The sequence below is a fragment of the Leuciscus leuciscus genome (assembly GCF_965113295.1).
Source record: "Leuciscus leuciscus genome assembly, chromosome: 13".
NCBI classification, from domain to species: Eukaryota; Metazoa; Chordata; class Actinopteri; order Cypriniformes; family Leuciscidae; genus Leuciscus; species Leuciscus leuciscus.
Genome location: NC_138737.1, coordinates 33,770,663 through 33,798,576, shown reverse-complemented (window position 1 = coordinate 33,798,576; position 27,914 = coordinate 33,770,663). Strand labels below are relative to the sequence as shown.

The 27,914-nt window shown below is 38.0% G+C and overlaps 1 protein-coding gene across 2 annotated transcripts in view; it reads left to right on the top strand.

Moving 5' to 3' along the window:
* Nucleotides 1-26,863, top strand: part of prickle3 (prickle homolog 3) — a 51,755-nt gene extending 24,892 nt beyond the window's left edge. The window contains exons 3-13 of one of the 2 annotated variants that reach the window (XM_082188702.1): nt 243-426; nt 1,966-2,079; nt 2,247-2,384; nt 3,964-4,167; nt 4,424-4,610; nt 7,379-7,738; nt 8,927-9,238; nt 9,328-9,705; nt 13,403-16,289; nt 16,444-16,493; nt 24,953-26,863. In XM_082188702.1, coding sequence (XP_082044828.1) covers nt 243-426; nt 1,966-2,079; nt 2,247-2,384; nt 3,964-4,167; nt 4,424-4,610; nt 7,379-7,738; nt 8,927-9,238; nt 9,328-9,705; nt 13,403-13,800 — 2,275 coding nt within the window. In that variant the 3' untranslated portion in view covers nt 13,801-16,289; nt 16,444-16,493; nt 24,953-26,863. Of the gene's footprint in view, nt 1-242; nt 427-1,965; nt 2,080-2,246; nt 2,385-3,963; nt 4,168-4,423; nt 4,611-7,378; nt 7,739-8,926; nt 9,239-9,327; nt 9,706-13,402; nt 16,290-16,443; nt 16,494-24,952 lie in introns of those variants that run through there. The other variant, XM_082188703.1, reaches the window with a different exon arrangement.
* Nucleotides 26,864-27,914: the final 1,051 nt, after the last annotated feature.

The window sequence follows — 27,914 nt, the reverse complement described above, 5'->3', positions numbered from 1 at the left end:
TTTTATAAGTAGTAAAAAACAGTGTGAATGTGGCCTATAAAAACTCAAATGGAATGAGTTTTTTTTTTTTTTATAAACCCAAAAAAGTACGAACACCCAATTTTTAAAATGTTTTTCAGATTCATTCCCTTATTTCCCCCCAAATCCTAAACCGTTGTGTTGAAAGTGTAATTTTCAGTTGTGTTGGATTGGCAGTGTCCAGTCTGTCCACTCAACACCCCTCTGCTGACCTGTTTCCACAGGAAGATCTGTGTGCACTGTAAGTGTGTGCGGGAAGAGCATGTGGTGCGCTCGGTGCCCGGCCAGCTGGAGAGAATGATGATGAAGCTGGTGTCAGACTTCCAGAGGCACTCCATATCCGACGACGACTCGGGGTGCGCCTCGGAAGAATACGCCTGGGTGCCGCCCGGAATCAAGCCTGAACAGGTGAGGAGACCGCTTTCAGGAGAATCTATAGATACAATGACGTCAAAGTAAAGTGTTAAGTGAGCGGTTGGTCTGAATCAGCCAATCACAGCCTCTCTTAAATCCACTAAAGCTGCTCTTTTTAATACAATGAAACAAGGCTGTCAAGCTTCAAGAAGGACAAAAAACATCACCTCAGCTATCCTATGTAGCGCCAGTGTTGATGTTCAGTTCTGCATTTCATTTTATCCTGGCCAATAACTGCCCATTTCGACCGTTAGAGACTGTACCTACATGTAAAAGGTACAGGAACTAATCAGTTTTTTTTGGCAAATGATTCTTGTGATGAGGAAAACGCTGATGGAATTGCGAAATCCAGTCATAAAAATTGACAGTATAACATCGAACGTCATGAAATTTGGCAAATTTTGGATCGATAAGTCAAAACTAGGGCTGTATACTTAGTGCCTGTAAGTATTAAACCTCAAAAGACTGTTAATCAAATATAAAGTGTGTATGTTCTGCACATAGGCGGAGCGTGTGTAAGGCTGGACCCTGGCCATTTGAGACTAGCCTGGAATATTCTCACTCAAACCACTGACTGCTGCTGAATCTGATTGCTTTTAAGGCCAATTCACACCATACAGACAACACAGTGTGTTTGTCGGGTTTGTTTTCACCCTACTGAACATGTTCAGTTAGCGTTTGTCGGTGTATGTTGAACAGGTTATTTTTTTATAAAAGTATAAACCCAACTGCCAACTTGTTAGTTGGCGTTCGTCTGTACGGTGTGAATTGACTTTTAGAGGTTAAAGCTGACCTTAACTGCTGGTTTAGGTTCAGGTTTCTCCTAATAATAGCATATTGGAGAAACGAATTGGGTGTTTGCCCTCTTGAGAGCGCCAAAAGTTTCTATTTACTATTTGTTTTTGAAGTGTTGAGCAATGTAGCCAATCACAAACATATCTGTTGATTTCTTGAACGTAATAACCAATCAGAGGTGTTTAAGTTAGAATCCACTCACCACTCAAAACTTCAGAGTTTTTGTCCACTTTCCAGTGCTGACTTCTGAACTTGCGCAAATCTTCTCGTCACAAGTTAACTTATAACAAACGAAGTGTAGACATTGTGTAGGCTAAATAAGAGATTCATTGCGCAGTCAGCTTCATTGATTATAACTTTGGAACTTTGTGAGATCGCGATAAATTGAGACGAGCGACAGCTTTTTGGTGATTTAGCTGATTTAGAATTTGAATAAAACATTTGCTTTGCTGCATTAGGTAAGGCAATGGATATTTATTATGCAAATTAGCTGCCATGCCAAATCACGCATGCTTGCTTTTCTGTTCAAATTAAACTGGTTTGCGAACTGGTTTAACTTTAGGAAAAATATTACTATTGTACAGTAGAATGTATTTCTCAAAGTAATAATAATAAAACTATTAAAACCTAAAAAAAGGAATTGATACATTTTCATTTGATGACATTTTTTTTTAACGGAATTTGGGGAAAATTCTGTCACACTAATATATGTGTGTATTTGTGTTCTTTTATGTACAGGTTTATCAATACTTCAGCTGTATTCCAGAGGACAAGGTTCCGTACGTGAACAGTCCAGGAGAACGATATCGTATTAAACAGCTCTTGCACCAGCTGCCTGCCCATGACAGCGAGGTAAAACCTCTCACATACTCAGCATGTTTTCATGAATTCATCATTCATATTGGCCTCAATACATTAATGACGTTGAGAATGTCATGTTGTAAGTCTGTGTTGGTCTTGCGTGAGCTGTAACAGTATTGTAAATGTATGTATGTGTGTGTGTGTGTGTGTGTGCATAGCCTCAGTACTGTAACTCTCTGGATGAAGAAGAGAAGAAAGAATTGAAGTTATTCAGCCAGCAAAGGAAGAGAGAGAATCTGGGCCGGGGCATCGTACGACTTTTTCCAGTCACCATGACCGGAGCCATCTGTCAACAGGTAGAGAAAGAGAGAGACAAACACGGCACAGTCTGCTGATGACATCAGTCCGGATGCAACTTTTCAACTGTAAAATCACCTTGATATGTGAACTTGCTGCTTCCTTCTCCCAGAAATAGTGCATATTTAGCTGAGTAGCACTTCAGCTGAAGTATAGAGTGTGCACAGAACTACTTGAGCTGAAGAGGCACTCGTCTGGCATGTGGCTTCTGGAAACTTTTTGATATGCTGTGATAAATTCAGACTCCGGTCTGACCAGTGCCAAGACAGATACCATATGTACTAGATAAAACCGCATACTTTCCATACACCCCCAGCAATATTTCATGTGTTTTGCCACATTTCAACACCTATAATGCACTCCAGATGATGAGGAGCTGCCAAGAGGGTGTGACTGTGTTGAGAAGAGGCAGATTATTACAAGTCTTGCTCTGTTGATTTGTGTGAAAACCCAGTTTTTTATGTCATCAAACACAGAACAGTTAGTATGTAATCTTTCTTTCATATTTCTACTTGTGAGGTTTATAATTTTGACTTTATTATAGCTTTTTATTATAGAGTTGTCACCCTGCTAAAGAACAGGGACGTGCTGTTAAAGCAACGTTAAAGGGTACTAGACATGTATTGAAGCAGAATTAACCCTTTTACTCATGGTAAAATCACTGTAACAACCTTGAGTGGGTCAATTTTTTTTTTTTATGTTCAAATTAATAATTTGAATCATTGATGATAAAAATCAGGATAAACTATTATTTAGATTAGGAATGTCCACCTAGTTTAACTAAATTCTGTTGTATATAAACATTTGAAATGTACAGTCATTTTCATAAAAAGAAATTGACAAAAATATTGATTTTTTGGGGGGACGGGGCATAAAATAATAATTATTATTATTATTATTTGAATGCTTTTTATTTTATTAAATTATAAAAGTATTATTTAATCATTAAAGAAAACACTATAGTAATAACACTATTGTACTATAAAATATATATTTAATATGTAATAATCAATTAATAATATTATTTAAATACATTTTATTTATTAAATTATAAAAAATTTAATACATAAAAAAATATTAATTTGCTATTGTAATAATTTTATTGTATTGTTAAAATAAGTACAACCATAAAATGACAATACTAATATGTATGATATTTATCTTAATTTCTTTGCTTTCAAACATTAAATCATAGAGCTTTATTTTGTTGTTATATTATTGTGATAATTTTTTATCTCTGAAGCAGAAAACCATGAATCATCGTTATGATATAAACTAAAGGCTAATGGCTAATAAAAAAGGGGGAGTTTTTTCGATGTGTCCTGCACAAACTTCCTGTTTCAAGAGGAAATATGTCAATACAGGGAAGAAAACTGCACTGATCAAGAGATTTCATGGGATCTTTAACTGTTACTGCTATCTTGGTTGTTATATGACATCACAGCGGTCATGTGGGAGCGGTCACGGCTTCCATAAAATGCTGAGTTTCCAACTTGTAATTATGACTTTCTAAACCTCTCTTCCCATCCCTCTCTTTTCTCTTTTTCCCCTTCGCTCTCCTCTACGGCTGTTGATCAGTGTGGAAGGCAGATTTGTGGCGGTGACATAGCGGTGTTTGCGTCACGTGCGGGTCACGGCTCCTGCTGGCATCCTCAGTGTTTCCAGTGCGCTTCCTGTAACGAGCTGCTGGTGGATCTCATCTACTTCTACCAGGAAGGACACATCTACTGTGGGCGGCACCACGCTGAACACATCAAACCCCGATGCCAGGCCTGCGACGAGGTGAACACTTCAGCTCTTAGCCCTCTATTGTTCACCCAGTTTCTATTTTCATTCGTTTGGTGACGGAATTTGTTGTGTAGTGCTTATCACACATGTGCCTTGGTGCTCAGCAGGAGACACAGGTTCAATCCTGGCTTACAACAATCCCATTTTATTATATTAACTCAAATTGAATTTGATCCCAGCCCTGCATCACTTACTGAATGGAACAGAAGCAGAGGTGGTGCCACATGACCTTAGACTATATCTCCCTCAGATCATCTTTGCGGACGAGTGCACGGAGGCCGAGGGGCGGCACTGGCACATGAAGCACTTCTGCTGTTTTGAGTGCGAGGCGGCGCTGGGGGGTCAGAGGTACATCATGAGAGAGAGTCGGCCCTACTGCTGCCGCTGCTACGAGTCACTGTACGCTGAATACTGCGACACCTGCGGAGAACACATCGGTGAGGACAGACAAACAACTCTATATCTATATACTCTTAAATATAACTAAAGTCTAAACCATTTTGGCAGCATCAGTCATGCATCAGAGATCCAGGGGGTTTAAGAGCTGAATTTTTTTAAATGTATTTATCTCAACAACAACAAAATCACCTGAGAAAAAAATGCATTTTGCATTTAAAATAAAGCTTTTTAATGACATTAAGGTTTTGTTGCATTGTGACATTATAGTCATTACAATTAGGCATATTTTATCTTCCACTTCTCATTACCATAATATTACATCACTATAAAGAATAAAAAATGTAAAGTAAAAAACAATGTAAATTAAAGGCAATGCAACAATACTACTATGATGTATAGAAGTGATTTAATTAATATACTGGTTTGCATTACATTATTGAGAATGGGGAAATGTATCTCATTGTCATTATATTAATGTCTCAATTAGGCTTCAATTTCTTTATGCAGAATAAATTTGTGGATTCTGTGGTGTATTTATGTGTATGCATAGGTATGTGTGTGTATATATATATATATATATATATATATATATATATATATATATATACAAACACACACACACACTGCCCACTTTATTAGGTACACCTGCTCATTGAAGGGTTAGTTCACCCAAAATTTTAATTCTGTCATTAATTGCTCGCCCACATGACGTTCCAAATCTGTAAGACCTTCGTTCATCTTTGGAACACATGAACAACAAATGAAGATATTTTCTATAAAATCCGAGAGCTTTCTGACCCCACATGATGTAATCACCACTTTCAAGACCCAGAAAGGTAGTCAAGACATCGTTAAAATAGTCCTGTGACTACAGTGGTTCAACCTTAATGTTATGAAGCGACGAGAATACTTTTTGTGTGCAAAAAAAAAAAAAAACACACACAAAAATTATGACTTAATTCAATAATTTTTTCTCTTCCGTGTCATTCTCTGACGCTGTTCACGTGAGCAACACGACGCATGTGTGTGATGCTGATGCAGGAGCCGGTGTTCTGACGTAGAACCAGGAAATTTTGTTGTAAAAAAGTTATTAATTTAGTTTATTTATATATATATAGCCGCTCTGGAGTAAACCGTGATATTATCGTCCAGCTCAGTTCAGTTCTCATATAATGGTGTCAATGCAGGCAGATCAATATGATTGTTGAATATTAAATTAAATTTACCCCAACTAAGCAAGCCAAAAGCCAATGGCAAGGAACCAAAACTCCATCAGTGACAGAATGGAGAAAAAAAAGAAATGACTGAGCAGATTTTTTTTGTTCAAAAGTTATGATGTCACGAACTTAGCGAGGTTCAGATGCTATATCTCGGCCAAACTGGGTTTCGTGGGTTTGAATTCTGTTCATTGCCCAGACCGCAAGACAATAGTGATGCCAAAGTTGCTTCTGCTCCAGACATTGTGTTTTTCTGAAATTAAATATATTAAATATACCATGCGGTCCATTTATATACGAAATCTTCATTTTGAGTTGATTCTCAGTTGAACTATGAGACTTCGGCATCTGTGTGAAAACACGTCCTCCCAGTGGCGCAACGAGATGAGCGACAGGCCACTGATCTGCAGATTGTGGGTTCGAGTCCCATGTTGGGCAACCTTATAAAATTGTGTAATGTCATTTAGAGCCGATAGCTGCGGTTCTGCCTTCAAAAACATGTCTCTGTAAAATAAAAAAATGTTTGGCTCGAGGTCATGGTGCAAAGGACCTTAGGTTGATTTTACTCCGAACCATCCCTTAAACGAGTGCTGAGTAGTCCCTCTAAAATAGTGTAAATAATAAATGTTTCTTGAGCAGCAGATCATCATATCAGAATGATTTCTGAAGGATCATGTGACACTGAAGACTGGAGCAATGATGCTGAAAATTCAGCTTTGCCATATAGGAATAAATTACATTTAAAAATATAAATCATTTATTTTAAATTATAATCATATTTCCCATAATTACTGCTTTTACTGTATTTTGGATCAAATAAATGCAGACTTGGTGAACATAAAGAGACTTCTTCAAAAACATTTAAAAAGTCTTTGACAAAACAAAGCTAGTTTATGCCTTAAGTGTTATATACTTAATAAAAAAGTAACAAAAGTATATAACAGGAGAACTGGCCCCCCGACTGAGCCTGGTTTCTCCCAAGGTTTTTTTCTCCATTCTGTCACTGATGGAGTTTCGGTTCCTTGCCATTGGCTTTTGGCTTGCTTAGTTGGGGACATTTAATTTAATATTCAGCAATAATATTGATCTGCCTGCATTGACACTATTATACAAGAACTGAACTGAGCTGGACGATGACATCACAGTTTGTGTGGCTATATATAAATGAACTAAATTAATAACTTTTATACAACAAAACTGAACCATCACTGAACTTACTTAAGCTGGACTGTGATGCTATTTTCTACTGGAAACAAACTTTTTTGCATTACTTTCCTGTTATCTCTGTAAAGCTACTTTGAGGCAATCTGTAAAAAGCGCTTTATAAATAAATGTGACTTGACTTGACAAAAGAATGACCTAGTTGCATTTATAAAACATTTATTCACTTACCTGCTAGACCTTTGTAGGTGTGTTGACATGAACACATTTCTGAAGTCATTTTATTTAATTGCTAGAAATACAGTACATTCCTTGTTAATTATAGCAGTAAAAAGCTGAGCAATTACAGAAAAATGCCATGGTTCCTGATTGAGAGGTTACATGATTGAAGGACTTTCCTCTCTCTCTCTCTCTCTCTCTGTCTGCAGGTATAGATCAGGGCCAGATGACGTACGAGGGCCAGCACTGGCACGCCTCTGAAGCGTGTTTCAGCTGTGCCTGCTGTCGGCTCCCCCTGCTGGGCAGACCCTTCCTGCCCCGCGGCGGACTCATCTTCTGCTCACGCTCCTGCTCTCTGGGGGAAGACCCAGACAACTCCGACTCCTGCGATTCTGCCCTACAGAGCAAATCAGTGTCGCATAAACTAATTCATAATCCACAGCATAGTTCCACACCACGGCCACAGGGGGGAACCAGTGTCCCTGCCACCACCTCTAAAGTTAGCACAAAGAAGAATGCAGTCAAAGCAACTACAGATAATGGGGGGCATTTCCCACTGGAGAGCAAAGGTACAGATGTTATTGTTGTTTTTTACTCTGCTTTTTTATGATGCTTGACACATATATGTTATTTTTTCATTTAAGCACAACATGGAAATACAAAATGTTGCTAAATCTTAAAAAAATGGCAAGAAATGTCATATTTTACTACAAAATCAATAGAAAAATCAATAAATTATATTTTATGAGAATGGAGGCTATTTTTAGTAATTATTTTTTGTTGTTGCATTGTGGCTGTTTGAGAAAAAAGCACATTTTATAATTTTTTTATTACTATTTATTCTCAGTGGTGATTGAGACTTTTTCTCCCTGAATTCTCATTCTTAATTTTTTTTTTTTTTTTATATATATAATTCTCTTTCATCTCAATGGCGATTTAAACACAATTAAGCACATTTGTTCCCAAATTCGTATTTTTGTAATCCATTTTTTAAATAATTTTCTAAATTGTAAAGTACATTTGTAAGTATACGTTATTTATTATCTTTAATATATGCTAATTTAAAAAAAGTTTCCAGACAAGATGATTAGTGTTTAGGTTTAGGTAAAAAATGACATCTGCATGTTGACTTCAATAAGCGACTCTTGAAGACTGGAGTAACGGCTGCTGAAAAATCAGGTGTAAATTACATTTTAAAATATACAACAGTTATTTTAAATTGTAATCATATTTCATACGTTTTTACTGTATTTCCTATCAAATAAATTCAGCCTTGGTGAGCATAAGAGACTTTAGTAATTTACCAACCAAAAAGTAATGAACAGCAGTGCATTTTTTCAATTTTTTCATTTATTTGTATAGCGCTTTTCCCAATACACATTGTTTCAAAGCAGCTTTACAGAAAATGCAGAGTCCACATTACAATTTATAGTGATCTGTTATCAGAGGTAACTGTCTTAGTTATGTATTTCAGAAATGTACATATACAAATCAGAGTTAGCTAAAAATGTACTAATTTAAGGCAGAAACAATGAGCTCATTGAAGTAATGAATACTTGTGAACAAATGATTGTCGCATTGGTGCATCAGAGTTTTTCAATTCAATTCAAAAATTCAAAATTCTAAAATTTTCAAATTTTGTCTTTTGGTTTTGTGGTGAACTATAACTTGTAAATTGGAAAAGCGCCCTCAGAACATATTATTGACAGTGTTTGTAGTCAGAAGCATCTCTAATTATGCCGTTGGTCATTTTGCAGGTGTTCACACATCATTCCCTCCTATACCGAATGGTGAACCTCCACCGTATGGACAAACTCACACAAAACAATCACATGTTTCCTCTCAGCTCTGTCTGGTAGCCAATGACAGGGCAGCATTACATTGCAAGGACCAATTGAGCATCAGCACACACCAAATGAATCGCCGGTCAGACAGTCCTTACAGCGCTCTGGAGTTTACAGTGGAGCTGAACGGATATGCAGAATTTGGTCCTTTCCCTCCAAACTGCACATCTAGGGGGACTTCCACTGCAAAGGATTGTGGGAACATCGCCGAGAGCGGTCGTACAGGTTTGCTTGATGCCACAGAGTCAAATTAATTAAAGCAATAAATCATTTATCATGTCTGAAGCTGTATTTCTTACTTTGCTTCCTCATAGGAATTTCCTCTCAACTTGAGTCTTCAGATGCGTTTGATGATCTAATCGACTCCGACTCCTTTCCGCCTCCTCCGCCCCCTGTTTTCTTCGATCCGTCTGATTCGCAGACGCCTTCGGAGCCCCTTCCCGTGGTCACTGAAGATGAAGACCTCCCCACAACACCTGTCCGCAGCAGCACCGCCAGGGTCAGCTTCAGAGAGCCAATCAGCTGCAGTTATTCAGTGGAAGAGGAAGAGTGGGAGGAAGAGGAAGGGGTGGAGATGGAGAGAAGAGAGGGAGAGGATGAGGAGCAGGAGGAAGATGGTGAAGAAGCTGAGGGAAGTTTGGGACATAGGTTGCGCTTTTGCACTGAAGAACCATCTCAAATGGACCTGCTGGGTGAGATCATAATGCTTTCAGCTTTTGTCCTAAGATCCTAATAGCAATAAAACAAAATACAGTCTTATGCACGTTAGATGCTACACAAAAGAACATTTGTTGTAAAGCTACATGCAAAACCACTGCTAGAGAAAACAATCATTTGTTTAATTGGACTTTTGAAACAAAACCAAAATGTAGATTTGTATTTAGCTTAATCATTTCTAAATTTTTCATTTAGAAAAAAATATCTAAGAAATAGAGAAAATATAGAAATGCTGGTAACCTCAAACCAACATTAGGTTCCAAACTAGCCCGAGTGACAAATTAAGGATTTATGGGAAATTCTAAGGAATCACTAACTACAAACTGACATTTTGTCCCAGTCTGACGTTTCTCAAGTTTAAGCATCTTTTCTAATTTGTTAGAAAATAACAAAAATGGGTTTTAAAGGTTGTGTGGGAAATGCTTAGAAACAGGGTTTCCCAGACCAGAGGTTCATGAGGGAACTGCAAGGCATATATAAAGCTAATAATTCATTAAATCCAATGTAATATTAAAATAAACCTATGAGGATGCACTGGTAATCAAAATAAAACTGAAGTAGCGACATACAGTGCCTTGCGAAAGTATTCATACCCCTTCATTTTGTTTTGTTGCAGCTTGAAGCTAAGCGGCTTTCGCTTTTACTTTTTTCCCCATCAATCTACACTCCACATCCCATAATAGCAAAGCAAAAAAACGATTTGTGACAACTTTGCAAATTTATTAAAAAGGAAAAACTGAAATGATTACATTGCATAAGTATTCATACCCTTAACGCAGTACTTAGTTAAAGCACCTTTAGAGCCTCAAGTTGTTTTGGGTATTATGCCACAAGCTTTGCACATTTTGCACTTTGTCATTCTTCTCCTCAGATCCTCTGTCAGGTTAATTGGTTGGATGGGGCCTGTCGGTGGACAGACATTTTCAGGTTTCTCCAGAGATGTTTGATTGGGTTCAAGCACAGGCTCTGGCTGGGCCACTCAAGGACATTCACAGAGTTGTCCATAAGCCTCTTGCATCGTCTTAGCTGTGTGTTTAGGATCATTGTCCTGTTGGAAGGTGAACCTTCTGCCCAGTCCGAGGTTCTGAATGCTCTGGACTAGGTTTTCATTAAGGCTAACTCTATATTTTGCTGCGTTGAGCTTTCCTTCTACCCTGACGAGTCCCCCAGTCCCTGCCGCTGAATAACACCCCCATCATGATGCTGCTCCACCACACTTTCCTGTTGGGATGGTATTGTGCCGGTAATGAGCAGTGCCTGGTTTCCTCCAGACATGACGCTTGGATCTGAGGTTCATGAGACCAGAGAATATTGTTTCTCAAAGTCTGAGAGTCCGTTAGGTGCTTTTTTGCAAATTCCAAGTGGGTTTTCATTAGGGCTGGGTAAAAAATATCGATTTTAATCGATTCTCATTTTTATGAACCGAAATCGATTCTTAAATCCCAATTATTCATCCTGTTTTCAGTTGATGAATGAATGGAACATTGTAGCACGCATCCCATCCAATAAATCACAATAGTCTTTGTGCTTTGTTACTATTGATATGAAACAAAGTCTCATTTCAAATTATGTCCATTTTCTTACGAAATTCAAAAACATAAATACCGTTTTATGCGATGTGGCGTGAGATCGCTCTGGTGCAGCTCAGCTCAAGAGAAGCAGCAGCGCGGAGCGCACATGATCTTCTCTTCCGCCTTAATAAACATGAATGAGCATCTGAAAGTGTGTTAAAAGATAAGAGTACAACTTATCGAAACCCGTATCACTCAATCAGTGTTTCAACTGTGGAAAGACGTCAGTAAATCAGCTTGTAAACAATGTCACGTAAGTCACATTTACCTCAGAAAAACCATATCCAGTGACCATAAACTCGTTAGTCTGCTAGAAAAATTAACTCTAGAGAGGAGCATTTTGCTAAATATATGCACCATATTACATATTCATTATAATTTTTAATGTTCTTCAATATTTAATGTTTTATTATTATAAAAATAAATAAAAGTGTAAGAGTGTTTGTATACAAATCAGTTAATTTTTACCTTCATTATTATAGTAGGCTAATGAAGCCTATAGGCTACAACTGACTCCCATAGTTTACAGCATTAGTTAAATTTGCCATGTATTGTACCTGATATCCAAAATAATCAATATTGAATCGAATCGAAATCGAATCGAATTGCAAGCTTGTGAATCGAAATCGAATTGAATTGTGAAATTTGTGTCAATACCCAGCCGAGTTTCCATGTGTCTTCACTGAGGAGAGGCTTGAGTCTGGCCACTCTGCCATAAAGCCCAGATCGGTGGAGTGTTGCAGTGATGTTTGTCCTTCTAGAAGTTTCTCTCATCTTCATATATGATCATGGAGCTCAACCAGAGTGACCATCAGCCTCTTGATCACCACTCTTCTCTAACCAAGACTCTAACATCGATTGCTCAGTTTGGCTCTAGGAAGAGTCCTGGTTGTTCCAATCTTCTGTCATTAAGGATTATGGAGGCTATGCTTCTGTGAACCTTCAATACAGCAGAATTTTTGTTGTAATCTTCCCCAGATCTGTCTGGACTCAATCCCGTCTCTGAGCTTTACCTGCAGTTCTTTTGACCTCATGCTTGGCTTTTGCTCTGATATGCATTTTCAGCTGTTAGACCTTTTATTGAGAGGAGTGTGCCTTCCCAAATCATACCCATTCAATGGAATTTGCATAGGTTAACGCCACTCGAGGTGTAGTAACATCTACAAGCACGAGTGGAAAGCTCCTGAGCTACATTTCAAGTGTCCCAGAAAAGGGTACAAATACTTATGCATTGTTATCATTCCAGTTTTTTATTTTTTTATAAAATAAAGTTCTGACAAATCTGTTTTTGCTTTGTAATTATGGTGTATGGAGTGAAGATTGATGTGAATTTTCATTTATTTAAATCAGTTTAGCATAAGACTGCAACACGGCAAAATGTGAAAAAAAAAAAAAGAATACTTTCGCAAGGCAATGTATCTTATCAAACTGTGATTATCAAATCAAAGAATACAATTTAACACGTTTAGTCAGTTACGCTGCGTGTTTCAGAGTGAAACGTTGTCAGTAAGTAGTGATTCAGTAAAGACACTTTTGTCAAATATTAAAACAAAGAAACTGTTGGCATTTCAAGTCTTTAGCCATTTCAGCAAGAAACTGCTGAAAACACATCTTTTTCATCATCATCATCACTTGACGGATTAATTCTATAATCTAAAATAAATCAATAAAACCTTGCTACATGAACTATGCTGGACTAACTGGGACTGGTCTGGTTGGTTTTATTTGCTTCTATAGCTCTCCTCAAGTCGCTTTGGATAAAAGCATCTGCTAAAAGATTAAATGTAAATGTAAGTCATTTTTAGTGTTTCCTGTTGTTTCATCCAATTTCTTTTAAGTCGTCATTCACTGATAATCTGATGAACCAGCAAACTAGAGAACTGGATCAGCCTGTTTCATGATCACTCCTACTGGTTTTTCTGAACTGGATTAGCATATTCACTAAAAAGATTTGACTAAAAAGAATGATTTGTTCATGAATCAAACCTCTCTCATGAAAGAATAATGTGACAAACGTTCATTTTTGGGTGAGCTATTCACATTAAGTTTTAGTGAAGTGTTGTTACGGCTGTACGATCTCACTCAAGCATCTTCCCTTCAGATGGGTCGTACCACCACAGTTTCCGTCGGGGAAGCGGTGGCCAGCCCCCCATGGAGAAGCACCTCAGACGATCCAGAGGTTCACGAAGCGACAGACCTCGCCTGGAAACTCTGGAATGGCGGGAAGGAGAGCGCAGGCGAAGTCGAAACGGCAGCCTGACCCTGCACTCCACTCGCTCCAGACACGAAGACTCCTGCTCCACCTGCTCCTCTTCCTCAGACTCGGAGGAGGAAGGCTTCTTTCTGGGCCAGCGCATTCCTCTGCCGCCACAGCTGACGGGTGGAGCGAGAGCAGAAGGACAGAAAGAGGACGAGGACAAGAGCCGGAGAGGAAGTTTCAGGAGAAGGACACAGAGTCTCAGTAGAAAAGACAAGGACAAGAACTGCATACTGTCCTGAGACAGCCATGAAAAATCATATCACGTTACGACTCTCTCAACCAACACGCTGCTCAGTCAAGAACAAAGTTTATGAGTCACATTTTGTATGATGTGTGATAAAAATAGAATTTATCTTACAGTCTCTATCTTACAATCTATCTTCCAGTCTGTGCATCTATGTACCAGTATTTCTAAATCTACATTTTGTTCATTATAGGTAAGGCAGGACTACAGTTTATAAATGTATGCAAAAGAAATAGATTTATCTAGAAATATCTAGATAGATCTACAAACTAATTATAATTTCATTTTACATTTCTTTACAGCTAAATGTCTGTTCACATCAACACGATTTTTTGGCATGTAAATTGGGTCTGATTTAGGCATGCGATTTAAGATTAGATCGTTCAAAAATATTCGATATCGATAGCAATACCGATACCTTGACTTCGATTATGGTTCCTAAACCCAAACTTTTTCGCAAACAATTTTATTAAATCCATTTTAACAAGATTACATTACATATGACCTAATATTACCTCAGAGTCATATAGGCCACTGGGTGGTGGAGTATATCCCACCAAGTCACAGTTTTCCGTAACGGCAGCGGCTCTAGGCATTTGACTAAAAGTGCAAAAGTGTGAATCGTATTGGTTGGCCAGCTTAATTCGCAGTGCAATGGAAAAGAGATTAAAATATCTCTTTGTTAAACAATTCCATTGAGCTGACGGAACGTTTGTGTCCGGCCGAACAGACGCATTAACAGCCATCCATTTAAAATTAAATTGTTAATTGCACCAAATTTTCACACAGCATATTTGCCTTGAATCAGAGCCAAAGTAACTATGTTCGGAATGGAATATAAGCGCACTGCGTGTCCTGCCTACTATATTTAAATAATAGTATGCAAAACAGTATTTGTTATGTTACAATAAACATTTGCAACAGTAATATGCCTCGCATTACCTCATAAAAAGTTATCTTACATTTTTAAATCGAATTTTGTGGTCAAATATCATTTGCCGATCAAAACATGAAGAAACACAATCGCAGCAGATGTGACGTAGTTCATTTCTCACACTGAACATGTGAGGTCAAGCACACTGCATACTGCACATTTTGACAAATGTAGTACATCATTCAGGTATGCCATGAATTTGGAAAATATGAATTTCTATGCACAGTATACAGTGGTAGTGCGCTATTCCAAACACTGCCTGTGCGTGGGTGACATATCTTTTAAGTCATTCAGCAAAACCATTATAAAATCACAGAAATAAATGATGTTTTAGTCCTTAAAGCCCCACATCTGCTAAAGCCAAAGTACAAGTTAACATCTGAAGTGCTAAATCTAAAACAAACTGCTTCAACAGGTCAATAGTTGTTGCTTGTTTGACAGGTTTGAAAGGGCTGTGTAATTTGCACTTGCTTAAGGTTTAACCAAGTGAAACTTATTGAAATGCAAACACAAAGTTGTTGAGTTATTGTATTTGAGCATATACTGTATTACAAAGATAAGTCTAACGGAATGTGGGAAAATACCATATTTGTCTCTTCATCAACTGTATTATATGTAAATATTGACATTTCAAACCTCTCCGTGTGTAAATGAGAGTTTAAATAAAGACACATGACTTTCACTTTGTGTACTGCAAAATAGAGATCAAAGGATTGTATGCTAACATTTTATTTTTATAAACAACATGGTGATGGTTTTATATTCTTTTCAAGATGCTTTCTGGCTGAATACAAGTTTTTGAAGCTTTTCAAAAGTTATGTTTTTGAGTGGGAAAAAATAAAACACTTGAACCTGAACAATATGTTCTTTTTTTTTAAGTATGTTTTTAGGGCTACTGTTAAGCAAAAATGACTATTACATTCAAATCCTATTTTTTTATCATGTAAATTTTGCTACAATGTCCATAAATAGCACTCAGAAATATAGTACTGGTCAGCATTGTTTTTCTCATTATCCTAGTTCTGCTTTTCATAATAAATAAATAAATAGGAAAATAAATATGTATGGTAAAATATACTGTTTGATTTAAATAGGAATTCCTAAATAGACAAAAAATAATGTTGTATATCAAAGAGGATTGACTAGCAGGTCATTTGCTGTCACACAGCTTCGAACTTTCTCTTCTCTATTAATAGAATAACGCTTAGAGATCACAGACAAAAGGTGGCATGAGAATTTTTTTTCAAGGAAAAGGTTGGTCCTTCCTTTAGTGATCAGGTGACCCTAAGGGCATATGGCACATACTTCCTGGTGTGGGAATGAGTTTCTGATTGGATAGGACAAGAAAAAGGGCAGGAGGAACGTTTTCGGAGAGAATCAAACCGGTCTGGCAAGTTTTACTTTCTCCTTAACTCAAACACATGCGTGCACTGTCTGCCCTGTCTCTGACACACACTGAAGACATTGCTGACTGCATTCTCACTGTCCTGACTCAAACTTTACAATTAAAGAGGAATCCATTGCTGCTGAGTTTAGTGAGGCAACCACAGGTATGTGTTTGGTTGTGTGCGTGTGTATTGTCTATGTATGCGTCAATGCTATCTATACCTTTAAACAATGAGGCTAACACACACTTTACCGCCTCACTCTGTGATCTACTTGTGTCTTTCTAATTTCCTGAAACTGTTGATTTGACTTGTTTAGACATAATCCTGGATCATGTAGAGACATGCCGTATCCTGTCCCTGGAATCCGTAAGTGAAACCTTGTTCCATTTATTCTTGTTGACCTTGTTTTTTCTTGCCTTAAGGGATTGTTTTCATATTTACTTTATCTTGAATTCTAACCAGTTGTTGTGTGTAAAACTACAAGGAGAGTGGGGTCAGAAAGATTGACTGATTGATGGAGACTGTGGGAGAGCAGAGAGGATGTGAATAATGTACAGATTGTGAAAGACGGGAAAGGATAGAGCAATGCAGTGCACTTTAACCTTAGGTGCAGCACTGGCTGTTATGTTGAAGGAAGGAATGATAAACGTTTAGTCAATGAGCTAGCGAAAGTATCTTCAGTTCATTGATAAAAGCTGCGCTCTGTCACAAACTGATGTCATTTATTAACATAATTGAGGGGGAAAACAAAACAAAAAGTCCCTTGAGTTAACCAGTGACTTAAGTGTCACATTTCTCCCCGAGGTCACGTTCCTTGTGGGCATGTAAGTATCACAATCTTGGATGAATGTTTTCATATCAGTCATGATGGTTTGCTAAATGGAGTCACACTGAAATAGGTCTTTAGCGTGATTTACAGTTATTTAAGGAAGTATTCAATTAAAAAATCAATTAAGTGAATGTTAGTTTCATCAATATTCTAGATAGAAGACAGTGGAAGCCTTTTAGCCAATGCTAATGGAGTCTGAGAATGGCTTCATAATGGTTTCAACTCATGCTGGAATATACATCAGCAACCTAAAGAGCTCATTAGTTTTCTTTGCTAAAGCTAGGATCACCATTACTATTGCTTCATATACTTTGGGTTAGGGATTTGATCAAAACCCCAAGTATTTAATTTAGAAACATAACTCACCCTGCACTGTTTGTTCTTTGACCATGAATGACAACTGTAATAGTGTTAGGTATTTTACTAAGCAATTAAACTCATTTTGCATGTGATAAAACTGGTGGAGGAAAAATCCCATAGACTTGTTTAAGGATCGAAGGACTGGAGCCATATGTAGAGACCAGAATTTCATATATCCCTTTTCAACACATCGGGCAAACGGTTACTGCCACTGAGCCATGGCGTCTATTCTGTTCTGAGCTTGTTGACACTTAGGTTTTTTCGATTGTTGTGCTTCAAAATCAGGATTTGATCACAAGTTACTAATGCCTGGCACACACTGTATGATTTTGGGCAGTCCCAGACGAAAGATGACCAATCGTGGCGATTTCTGGGGTCGCGGCTCCTAAACGGTCCTACGTCGTACATTGAGAGAGGTTTAAAGACGGCCATTGTCACGGTCTTGCCAAAGTTAGCCTGTGATATTTTTCTGACAGTGTCAGAAATTCAGCATGATCATCTCACAGTGTGTTTGATGCTACGACCTACGTCTACTGACTAGCCGATAAAAATGCAACATGAAATGGCGAATTGATCATTTGCAAAATTGACTTGCCAAGTTGGCCTCTTTTCCCTAGCCATGACCTAGGGAATCTAGGGGACCATATTCTTCTCTTTCGCTTCATCCTCTTTTTTTCAGCGCACATAAAAACCACAATTGCCAAAGTACGATTCATCTTGCTCTATTTGTTTACCACGAGCGCATGCTGATGACGTTTTATTCTTCTATACTAATTTGTGTCGTGGCCTACTATTCAATAGGTGTCATCATCGAACAGTCTACAATACATACATGTTGTACAGTGTGATTTGTAATGATCTTATAGGACTGCCGAAATCGCACAGTCTGTGTAGCAGGTATCAGAGCCATAGAGAGAGAGAGTTGCGACACTCCCATAGACCTCCGTTGTAAATAATGGCGGCGCTTTTAACCGCCTACTTCCGGGATATGAAGATCGGAATAGTTCCAAACACTGTCATGTGGGCGTTGGACACCATTCACTTACATTGCTGCGCGTCGAGTTGTTCCAGAGTTAAGTTGCCGAAATATCGACCTCTTTTGAATTGTCAACTGTCTATATTGTATCAGAGGCCCTTTGCGATGCTTATACTGGTCTTCATTTGTACATGCACAGCGTAATTATTTATATTTTATGTTGGTTGTTTCAACCAATTTTCAAGCACTGCCTGCTAGCTAACGTTAGTTAGCTAGCGCGACTTCGTCAGCTAAGAGTTCGGTAATGAATCGCTACCACCTTTATAGCAACTTTTATTTAATTAAATTTTTGGGGATATACTAACTTTTCATTATGTTATTATTGTCTTGAGTGAAGCGGCTTGTGAGAACAATGCTGGACCTTTAGGATTGTTATGGCCATCACCAGTCCTGTCTGTTTCATGGATCACCTGCCCCTGGTTTTTGTTTTTCTTGTTCACACACACAAGCACACATTTTTGTTGTCTGTCATTGTTTAATAAAAAATATTTTATTTGAAAACCTTCATTTGTATCAGCCATGCTTAAATTCGTTTTTAATCTGTTATAGTTTTGATAATGTGTATGGCCTTAATCTTAAAATAATATTCTAAGTCTTAACATGATCATGTTTCACGTTGTGGTCCTGGGGGTGGCCACTTTCATCAGAAGAAGTGAGCTAGCTTCTAAGCGAATTCTGAACGGACCGCCACGGCAGACCTCTTTGCGTGATCACGAAGGTAGGCTAATGGCTGAATCAAAATTTATAAGCAAAATCACGGGAATCAATAGCCTAATACAGCCCAGTTGTGCTAAAATAAATATCATGAGACGTCCATCATCAGATGAATGATATGGAAAAGTTAAGTTAGAGCCGCTAAAGCCAGTGCTACTACCCATGCGAACATGAACACTAAGCTTTTCCCTCCAAAAATATAGCTTAAAACTTATCTCAAAATGCAAAACTGACATTAACAAAATGCAATAATGCAATAACAGCTGAAAAAGTACTTGAGTGTGTGTTTTATTTTATATTTACCGTTCAATAATGCAATCGCTGCTGTCTGTCCCATAGAAGAACATGACAGCCAGCGTATGTTTTGGAACTATTGGGGCTTACATGAACCACGTGACAGCCATAGCGGCGACATCAAAGAGTGTCGCAACTCTCTCTCTCTATGGCTCTGGCAGGTATAAAACGGTTCAACTTGTTCTCTTATCCTAAAGTTAGCAATCCATGCTTAGAAATCTGTGGGAGAGTTTATATCATACCATACTGAATCATGTTCTAATGGAAATGCTACTGGGACCGTTACTCATCAGAACCGTTCGGCCTGATGGTGGAAAAGCACTTGCATATCCAGTTGTTGTGAGGTATCGAATTAGGGCTGCGTGATTCGGAGAAAATATATAATTTCTATTTTGTTTATAGAAAATGTTTGCTGTGCTTTGTTTGTAGGGGCTGCACAATTTGGCCAAAATGTTATGATCATTTATCCATATGAATCCTTGTATATCAATATGACTCCTTTACTCCATTTAAATTGAGAATACTCTCAGCAGCCATTTATGAACACTTCATATATAGCACACCTTTAAACTAAGTTTTTAAAAACTTTGTGTATACACTACCTTCTCTGGGCTTACAAGCGAGTGAGTGTATATTACTGTGTGTGTATATTAGCAATGTTAATTGTTTGCTATTGTGCTCTGAGGAAACAGTGCTGCATGATGTCAGACTTAACAACTGAATAGAGACTTGGAGGTGGGTTTGGGCCAGTAAGAAACCACCCAAAACGCTTAGCAACAATCTTGCCACTCTTTAGCAACTGCATAGCAATGCCCTGGTAACCAACCCACAATGCCCTAGAATTGTGGTTGTTGACTTATGCAGTCAAGCACCACACCCATTATCCTCGGCAAATGTACTTCTACTTAATGAAACCATTACAATGTTGTTAAAAGTGTGTGTGCATAGAACTGTAGGCTGTCTAGTATGATGTCTAGCCAGACTTTGCAGTTGTCTGTTTGTCATAATCATTTCTGTTCCCCCAGGTATCCAAAGTGTTAATGTGGAAGTACACTGGCAATAAGCCCATTCATCTACTTCAAAGCAAACCAGTGCAGAAAAAAAGAAACCATATAAAACAGCTGAAGTTTTTCATTTCAAAGGATGTCAACTGACGCCGTACAGCCCTCTCCACGGAGAATAATAAAGCTGGCTGTAACTTCTGGCACACCAAGTCGCAACCCAGAGCTCAGTTGTCCAGTCAAATCATCTCCAGGGATACGCAAACCAAGTGCGGTGGAACGTTTGGAAGCAGACAAGGCCAAGTACGTCAAGACTCAACAGGTGGCTTTAAAAAAGCAGCAGCCAGTCACTTGTTCCTCCAACAACAGCCAGAGTGGACAAGCTAGTGGACAAGCTGCTCAACAGCCATCGAGGAAGATCCCTCTAAAACCCACCAAAACGCCACCCCTTAACCTGGAACATCTTTGCAAACTGATCGATGGAGTCGGCGAGACCACCGTTCCAGTCATTTCTACACAAACCAACAGCACTGGGAAAGATCAGGATGCTACAGACCCATGCAAGGCCATCTCTTCAAAAAAAAGTCCGTTAGAAGAACCTTCTGTCGGGTCAACTTCAAGTCAAGGAAAAGCTGCAGTAGAAGCCTCAGGGGTTAACGGTTGTCCTACCATGACGGTGCGGAGAGTCGATGTCAGACCGCAGTTACCTCAAATGAGGATGGCTGGCAGACCACAGCTACAGAACCGCTCACAGGTCCCAATAAAACTTCTGCGTTTGCTTAGACCATACACACAGACAAATCAGCAACCGATTGATTTCAAAAGGCTCTACAATGTCACAAACGTCACCCGAGGACCTATTAAACCACCAAACGGTGCTGCACAAACCTCACCTTCTTCTAAATCCCCATCTAGCCCTCTCCCCATAAAACCAGACACAGAACTATTATCGCGTAGCTCTCCGACCCCAAATACTCCGACCCAAAATACTCCGACCCACCAAAATACTCCGACCCAAAATACTCCAACCTCCGTTGCTTTGTTCCTAGCCAAAAATGACATCCAGTCCCCACCATCTCCAGCCATCACTCGGCACTCCTCAACAAGCTCCAGGAAACGTCCTTCACTGACGCGCTCAAAATCTGATGTCAGCGACTGCTTTTCACGAGCCGGGGTAGAGCTCGAGCGCTTCTTTAATTACTGTGGCCTTGACCCATCGGATTTAGAGGAGCTGGGAACACCAGGTTCTGACATTGTGTCCGTTTCACGTCTTCGTAGCGCCAGTGCCCCAGCATCCGAGCGTACAGCTGAGGGTGAAGAAGAGGAAGAAGAAGCAGCAAAAGATGAACGTCCTGTTTACGGCGTTTCCGTCATTGAGAGAAATGCTAGAGTGATCAAGTGGCTTTATGGAATGCGCCAGGCCAAAGAGAGCCCTAAAGTGGCCAATATTTAACAGACAACAATGGACTAACAACCACAATTAAGACTGATATCAAACATGATGTACAAAGTGCTTACTGTGCTTTTCCCATTCAGTATTTTGTCTGTTATCCATATACTTTTGAGTTGTATTTGAATCTACTGTGTTTGTGTGTCTTTTATATTCAATTAAGCTAGGTGGTCATTAGCATGACTGTAGCCACTTCTGTTCTCAAACACTGACCATGCTTTCATAGGGTAAACACCAATTAACCTTTAAGCACAATGTGTTTTTTGCGTTGTTGTCTATTTCAACAATGGTAGACTGTACTTGACAGGCTGAATCAAATGATGGCAGGGGTTTTGGCAGAGATATCCAAAACTGATGCATGCAAAAGGTATTTGTGTGATCAAAAATATTTTCAAAGTGGACCAATTCTTTTTTATATATATTATAATAACTTGTATTTTGTGTCATTTGATAAAAAAAAAATATGTGAATTTTTTTATTGTTTGTCACTGTGTTAAAACTCACTGGTTTACTCCGTCACCTCAGATCTTTATTATAAGATAGGAGGAAAACTTTGCTTTGGTACACAACATTTTGTACACTAAGGGCCAGATTTACTAACAGCTTGCGCCAGCGCAAACCCTCTTTTGGCGTTAAAAAACCAACCGTCAGGATTTACTAAAGACACACAGTGAAACATTAGCGCTGAAAGGCATGAACAGGGTTATTTTTGCAGATGACCTTATTGCATATGCATTTGTATGAGTTTCCCTTTCAGACGCAAAATTTATGGGTGGAGAATATTTAAATAAATCATGCAAGGTGATTCACTAAGGTCTGTACTTGTCAATTTGCTGGTATTTTTGCCATTATTTAATCCCCAAAAAAGCAAGTCTCAACCCATTTTGCACCTGTGTTGTCAGTACATCACCCACACCCTATTATCAGCGGCTCTGCTAGTTTGCGACCCTATGCTAATTTGCGCTACTCTTAACGGTATAGCGGAGGATGTTTTACTTCCTGGTGGGTAACCTATACTATTGGTCCTCCTAATTGTCAATCATTCTGGTGAATCAATCAAACTTTTCAAAAAGTGGAGAGGGCGGGTCTTATCTAAAATTTGGAAAGATCCTCCGCTATACCTTTAAGGGCTGTTTACACGACGCCGTTTTCAACTAAAAACGTAAAACTTTTTATGCATTTTGGCCGTTCATTTACACGACAACAGACCACGACAGTTTGGGTGCCCTTAAAATGCAAACTTATGAAAATGGGTTTCAAAGAGCGAGTTTTTGAAAACGGTTTGTTTAAACAACAAAAACACAAATCTCTGAAAACGATGACATCATGCCCACGTATTACGTGTTGAATCTATAGTGTTTCATCGCCATCTAATGGCCGGCAGCAGAATACAGCGTTTTTAGTCGTTTTCACAGATCCAGATTTTTACAAAGGTGTCGTCTGAAAAACGTTTTAAGCATATCGCTGTCGTGTAAACATACCCTTAGGAGATTGCGTTGGTCGTTATGGTAATGATCCGGCTGAGTCTGTGTTCTCTAATTGCAAATTGCTCTCATGCTAATTTTCCCTGTTTAGTAAATCTGGCCCTAAATGCAATGGTACACAACATATTCCAAATATGGAATCCTGCACAAGTGCGCAGATTTGATCTGTTAAGGGGTTTGTCATCAAATGGCAGTCTAAAAACCAGTGTCGTATTGCATCAAATAGACTGTTTTAGCAAACTTATCTTAAAGATTGAGATCTGTATGACTAAAAAGAATAAAAATGAATTTGCCCTGAGCAGTTCTGTATTGTCATTGTATCTTATGTAACAGTTTGGGCTGTAAAAAACAAATGCAGATGTTTAAACTTGGGTGGTGACAAAACTGGTGTTTCCTCTGGTATAAAAATAGCATTTAAAAGTATTTGAAGGTCACAACATTTTTCTATTATATTTTCACTTGATCATCATTTCCTGTTATTATAGCCAGGAAAACTAGGGGTGGGGTGTAGTTACTTTTTTAGACCATAGTTTTGACTTTACTATATTTCCATCAAAGTTCTAGAAAAACATTAACCTTTTCTTGTGCCCAACCTGTGTATCTCTTAATAGTTTGTGGATGGCAAAAGCATCATTGAGGACAGTCCACCTGGAACGACAAGGTGATGAAAACGGATCTCTTTAACTCTCCAGTTCATGGTTCACTCTTTCTTACGAATGAAACTGGGAAGCTTTGGTTTGCAAGGCCAGATTCACAACCTGTGGACCTGACTGTAGCTGAATTACTTTATAGCTCGACAGACTACAGTTTCAAATTAACTTCTCCAACACTGAATAAAACTAATTCACAGTAGTCGGTCTAACCTAAATCTCTCCATGTGAGGCATACAATAATGTGTGCCAGCCATTTTGCAGTGTTGTTCAAATTCTAAACAATTTCATTACCTATATAGTGCACTCTTTTATACCCATAATGCACTCTTATGGTGTACAACTGACATGAATTTATAATTTAGTTAAATTATATTTGGTTGTAATCATAATTGTTCATTTTTATCAGCAGTTTTTATGATTAAACATTATGAACTATATATTAAACTGACAGTATGTAGTTACAACATATTTTCAAACGTTATTATTTGACAAAGAAATTTGAGTTGTTTCTGTTCGGTTTCTCCTATTTACATCATCATTTGAATTTGTTTGCAGAGTTATTATAGTTAATGGAAAATAAAACAATTAAAAACAAATTGTTACTTGAAATAAAATTAATAAATAACTTCATGTACTACATGTTTAGTTTAACTAAAAGTAAAATAAAAATGAACTATATAGACAAATATATTTAAAATGATAAAAAACAAATTTATTATAAATATAAGATTTAATAAAATGGGATGAGATCCATTTGTATATACTTAAAAGTTGTTGCTCAGACTGAAATAATTTATGATTTTTACCAATAATATCTAACACTAACATTTTTTTTTTTTACTCTCCACATATAACGTACCTAACAAATGAAAGTTGATCATGAAAATTGGACTGAAAATATATTTTTCACACACTTCGATGTTCAACAACATTTTGTATAATGTTTTGTATAACATACTTTGTAAAAGTAGTCCTTATGTGCCTGACAGCGTCTCTTATTACAGTGTGCTGTTCCAGTGGGAGGATCGGTGAAGTCGTGACCTTCTACTTCAGGATTCAGATGGACGAGTTTCACTTGTTTCACTCTTCTTAGGAATAGGCACTAGTGAAACTAGCTGAGTGAGTATAAAATCAGGTATGATTTAAGACTAAAAACAACACAACAACAAAAAAATCAGGCCGAAAGCAGTGGTGGATAAAGTACACAACTTCCTTACTTGAGTGAAAGTACAGATACTGGTCAAATATTACTCCGTTACAAATAAAAGTTGTAAAGACTGATTTTTACTTAAGTAAAGAAGTACTTGTTTTAAAAAGTAGGCTACTTAAATATCAAAAGTAAAAAGTAAATGTCAATTCATTGTTTTATTATTGTTCCATTGTATGTAATACGTTCAGTACCTTATGCCTTTGAAGCAACCTAGTGAATACACCTACCAGTTAGTAGTATGTGGAATTAAGAGCTTTTAGAATGTTATAAAACCTGTACAAATTAAACAACTGAATTGACAAAAAAAAGACAGCCATAATCATCTTAATTTTTATTTATTTAACACTCCAACCACCCAACAAAAGAAGTAGACCACACATCTATGTGCATCCCTTCATGCACATTTGAATCAAGTGGTCTGTAAAAATCCAACCTGATTTAAACCCCAGCTACACAACCACAGCTGTATAACTGCCCTACAGCAATACGCGGATTTCAGCTGACATTTCAGGGATGCGTTGTGGTCGTGTCTAGGCGCAGGTCCTCAATCTGATCTGTATACGGCCTGGATCCAGCTGATTACAGTGAACCTCGGAATAAGCAGAAAGACTAACATTAGCGTAGACGCCATTCTTCTTATGATGTAACGAGTACTTCAGGTGTTATAGGAAGTGTTCCCGGTTCCGGCTGAGTCGGATTTTGATATTCTAGGTATTATCAACTGGCCAGAATTTTGAGATCGCAATAGACGTGAAGGACTATAATGCGTTAAGAGCTCGCTCAAGTACTGCGGAGCTAAACCATGTAGTGCTTTGTAAGTAATCAGCAATATTTAAAATGTACACGATATTTAATAGGGATCCAATGCAGTGTTGACAGAACCGGGCTAATATGGTCATACTTCCTGGTTCTGGTAAGAACTCGAGCTGCTGCGTTTTGGACCAGCTGTAGTTTGTTTATTATGCGTGCAGAGCAACCACCCATTAGAGCATTACAATAATCTAGCCTTGATGTCATGAACGTATGAACTGTTCCGCATTTTTTATTGAAAGCATATGTTGTAATTTAGATATGTTTTTAAGATGGAAGAATGCGGTTTTACAGATGCTAGAAACGTGACTTTCAAATGAGAGATTGGTATCAAAGAGCACACCCAGGTTCCTAACCAACGATGAAGACTTAACAGAGCAACCATCAAGTGTTAGACAGTTTTCTAGGTTAGTATGTGCGGAGGTTTTTGGTCCAATCATTAGAATCTCTGTTTTTTCAGATTTAAGTAATAGGAAATTACTAGTCATCCAAATTTTTATATCAGCTATGGATTCCGTTAATTTCTTGAATTGGCAAGTTTCGTCGGGCGCGAAGAGATAAAGAGCTGAGTATCATCGGCATAACAGTGAAAACTAATCCCATGCTTCCTAATGATATATCCCAAGGGTAGCATGTACCGAGTGAACAGCAATGGTCCTAGTACTGAGCCTTGTGGTACGCCATACTGAACTTGTGATCGATAAGACATCTCTTCATTTCTACAGCAAACTGATAACGGTCAGATAACAGCAAAACAGAAACACCTATAGTATTTGCCATGGATGCGCGCTCTGCGATCTGTCTTCATCTATTTTGCCACCAGTTGATTAGTGTTCAAAGAAAGTGATGGAAAATCGACCATCGACCCTACAAGAGTGATTACTAATAGGCTGTCTGTCACCAATCATGTTTTTGAGATGAAAAAAAATCATCCCCTGAATTATATTACTACTTTCTACTCAAGGACCTTGACAGAAATGTAGTGGAATAAAAAGTACGATATTTGTCTTTCAAATCAATGTAGTGAAGTTAAAATAAAAAGTCTCCAGAAAAAATAATACTCAAGTAAAGTACAGATACTCAAAAAGTATACTTAAGTATAATGCCAATGTCTCTCTCTTCGTTGCTCTTTCTGTGTCTTCACAATAAGGTGAGGCGTCCCCTCTCCAGAAAGCAGTGTTATGCAGTAGGTGGTGTACCATATCAGATGACCAACATTGCTATGGGTCTTTCTCTACATATCTTTCTGTTGGATATAGTGCAGGTAAGAATGACAACTGCATTTTCTCACCTTTGGCTGAATTATAGTCCAAAGATTAATGATTTATATTGTCAAATTAATCTTTATTGCACTATCCCCTTTATTTTCATTTGCATTTACTTAATAACACTAAATCCTTCTGTTAAAACCCTCCCATTGATTTCAGTTTAAAGTCACCATGAAACCGACATTTACAGTCCTTGTTTTTATGGAATATTGCCGTATTTATTATAAATGATTTATCTATTCACATTTTTTTAAATACATTTTTTTTAATTAATTTGCCCTTCTAATCTTTATTCAAAATAACTTCCCCACCCTCTTGCAGCGACATCTTTTCTCCGATGATGCGTTTAGTGGCGCCAGGGCGGGCCAAGCTGTCACTCACATGAGATCCACCAATAGCATACCACAACCATCCAATCAATTCCTATTGGAAAAATCCAGTCTCGTCCTACATTTTTTTCCTGTTCGAGAAGTTTCAGTTGTATTTAATACACAATAGGAAAGAAAAGACAATCGGAACTTCCGTTTCATGCCGACTGTAAAGTCAACATGAAACACCATTCAATTTAATTTAATTTCTATTTGAAAAAGGATATTCAATGAAAAAAAATGAAAAAGTGTAGAGCATTACTTGTTTTTATTAATCATAAATTGGAATTGATTGGATTGTGTAAGTGAC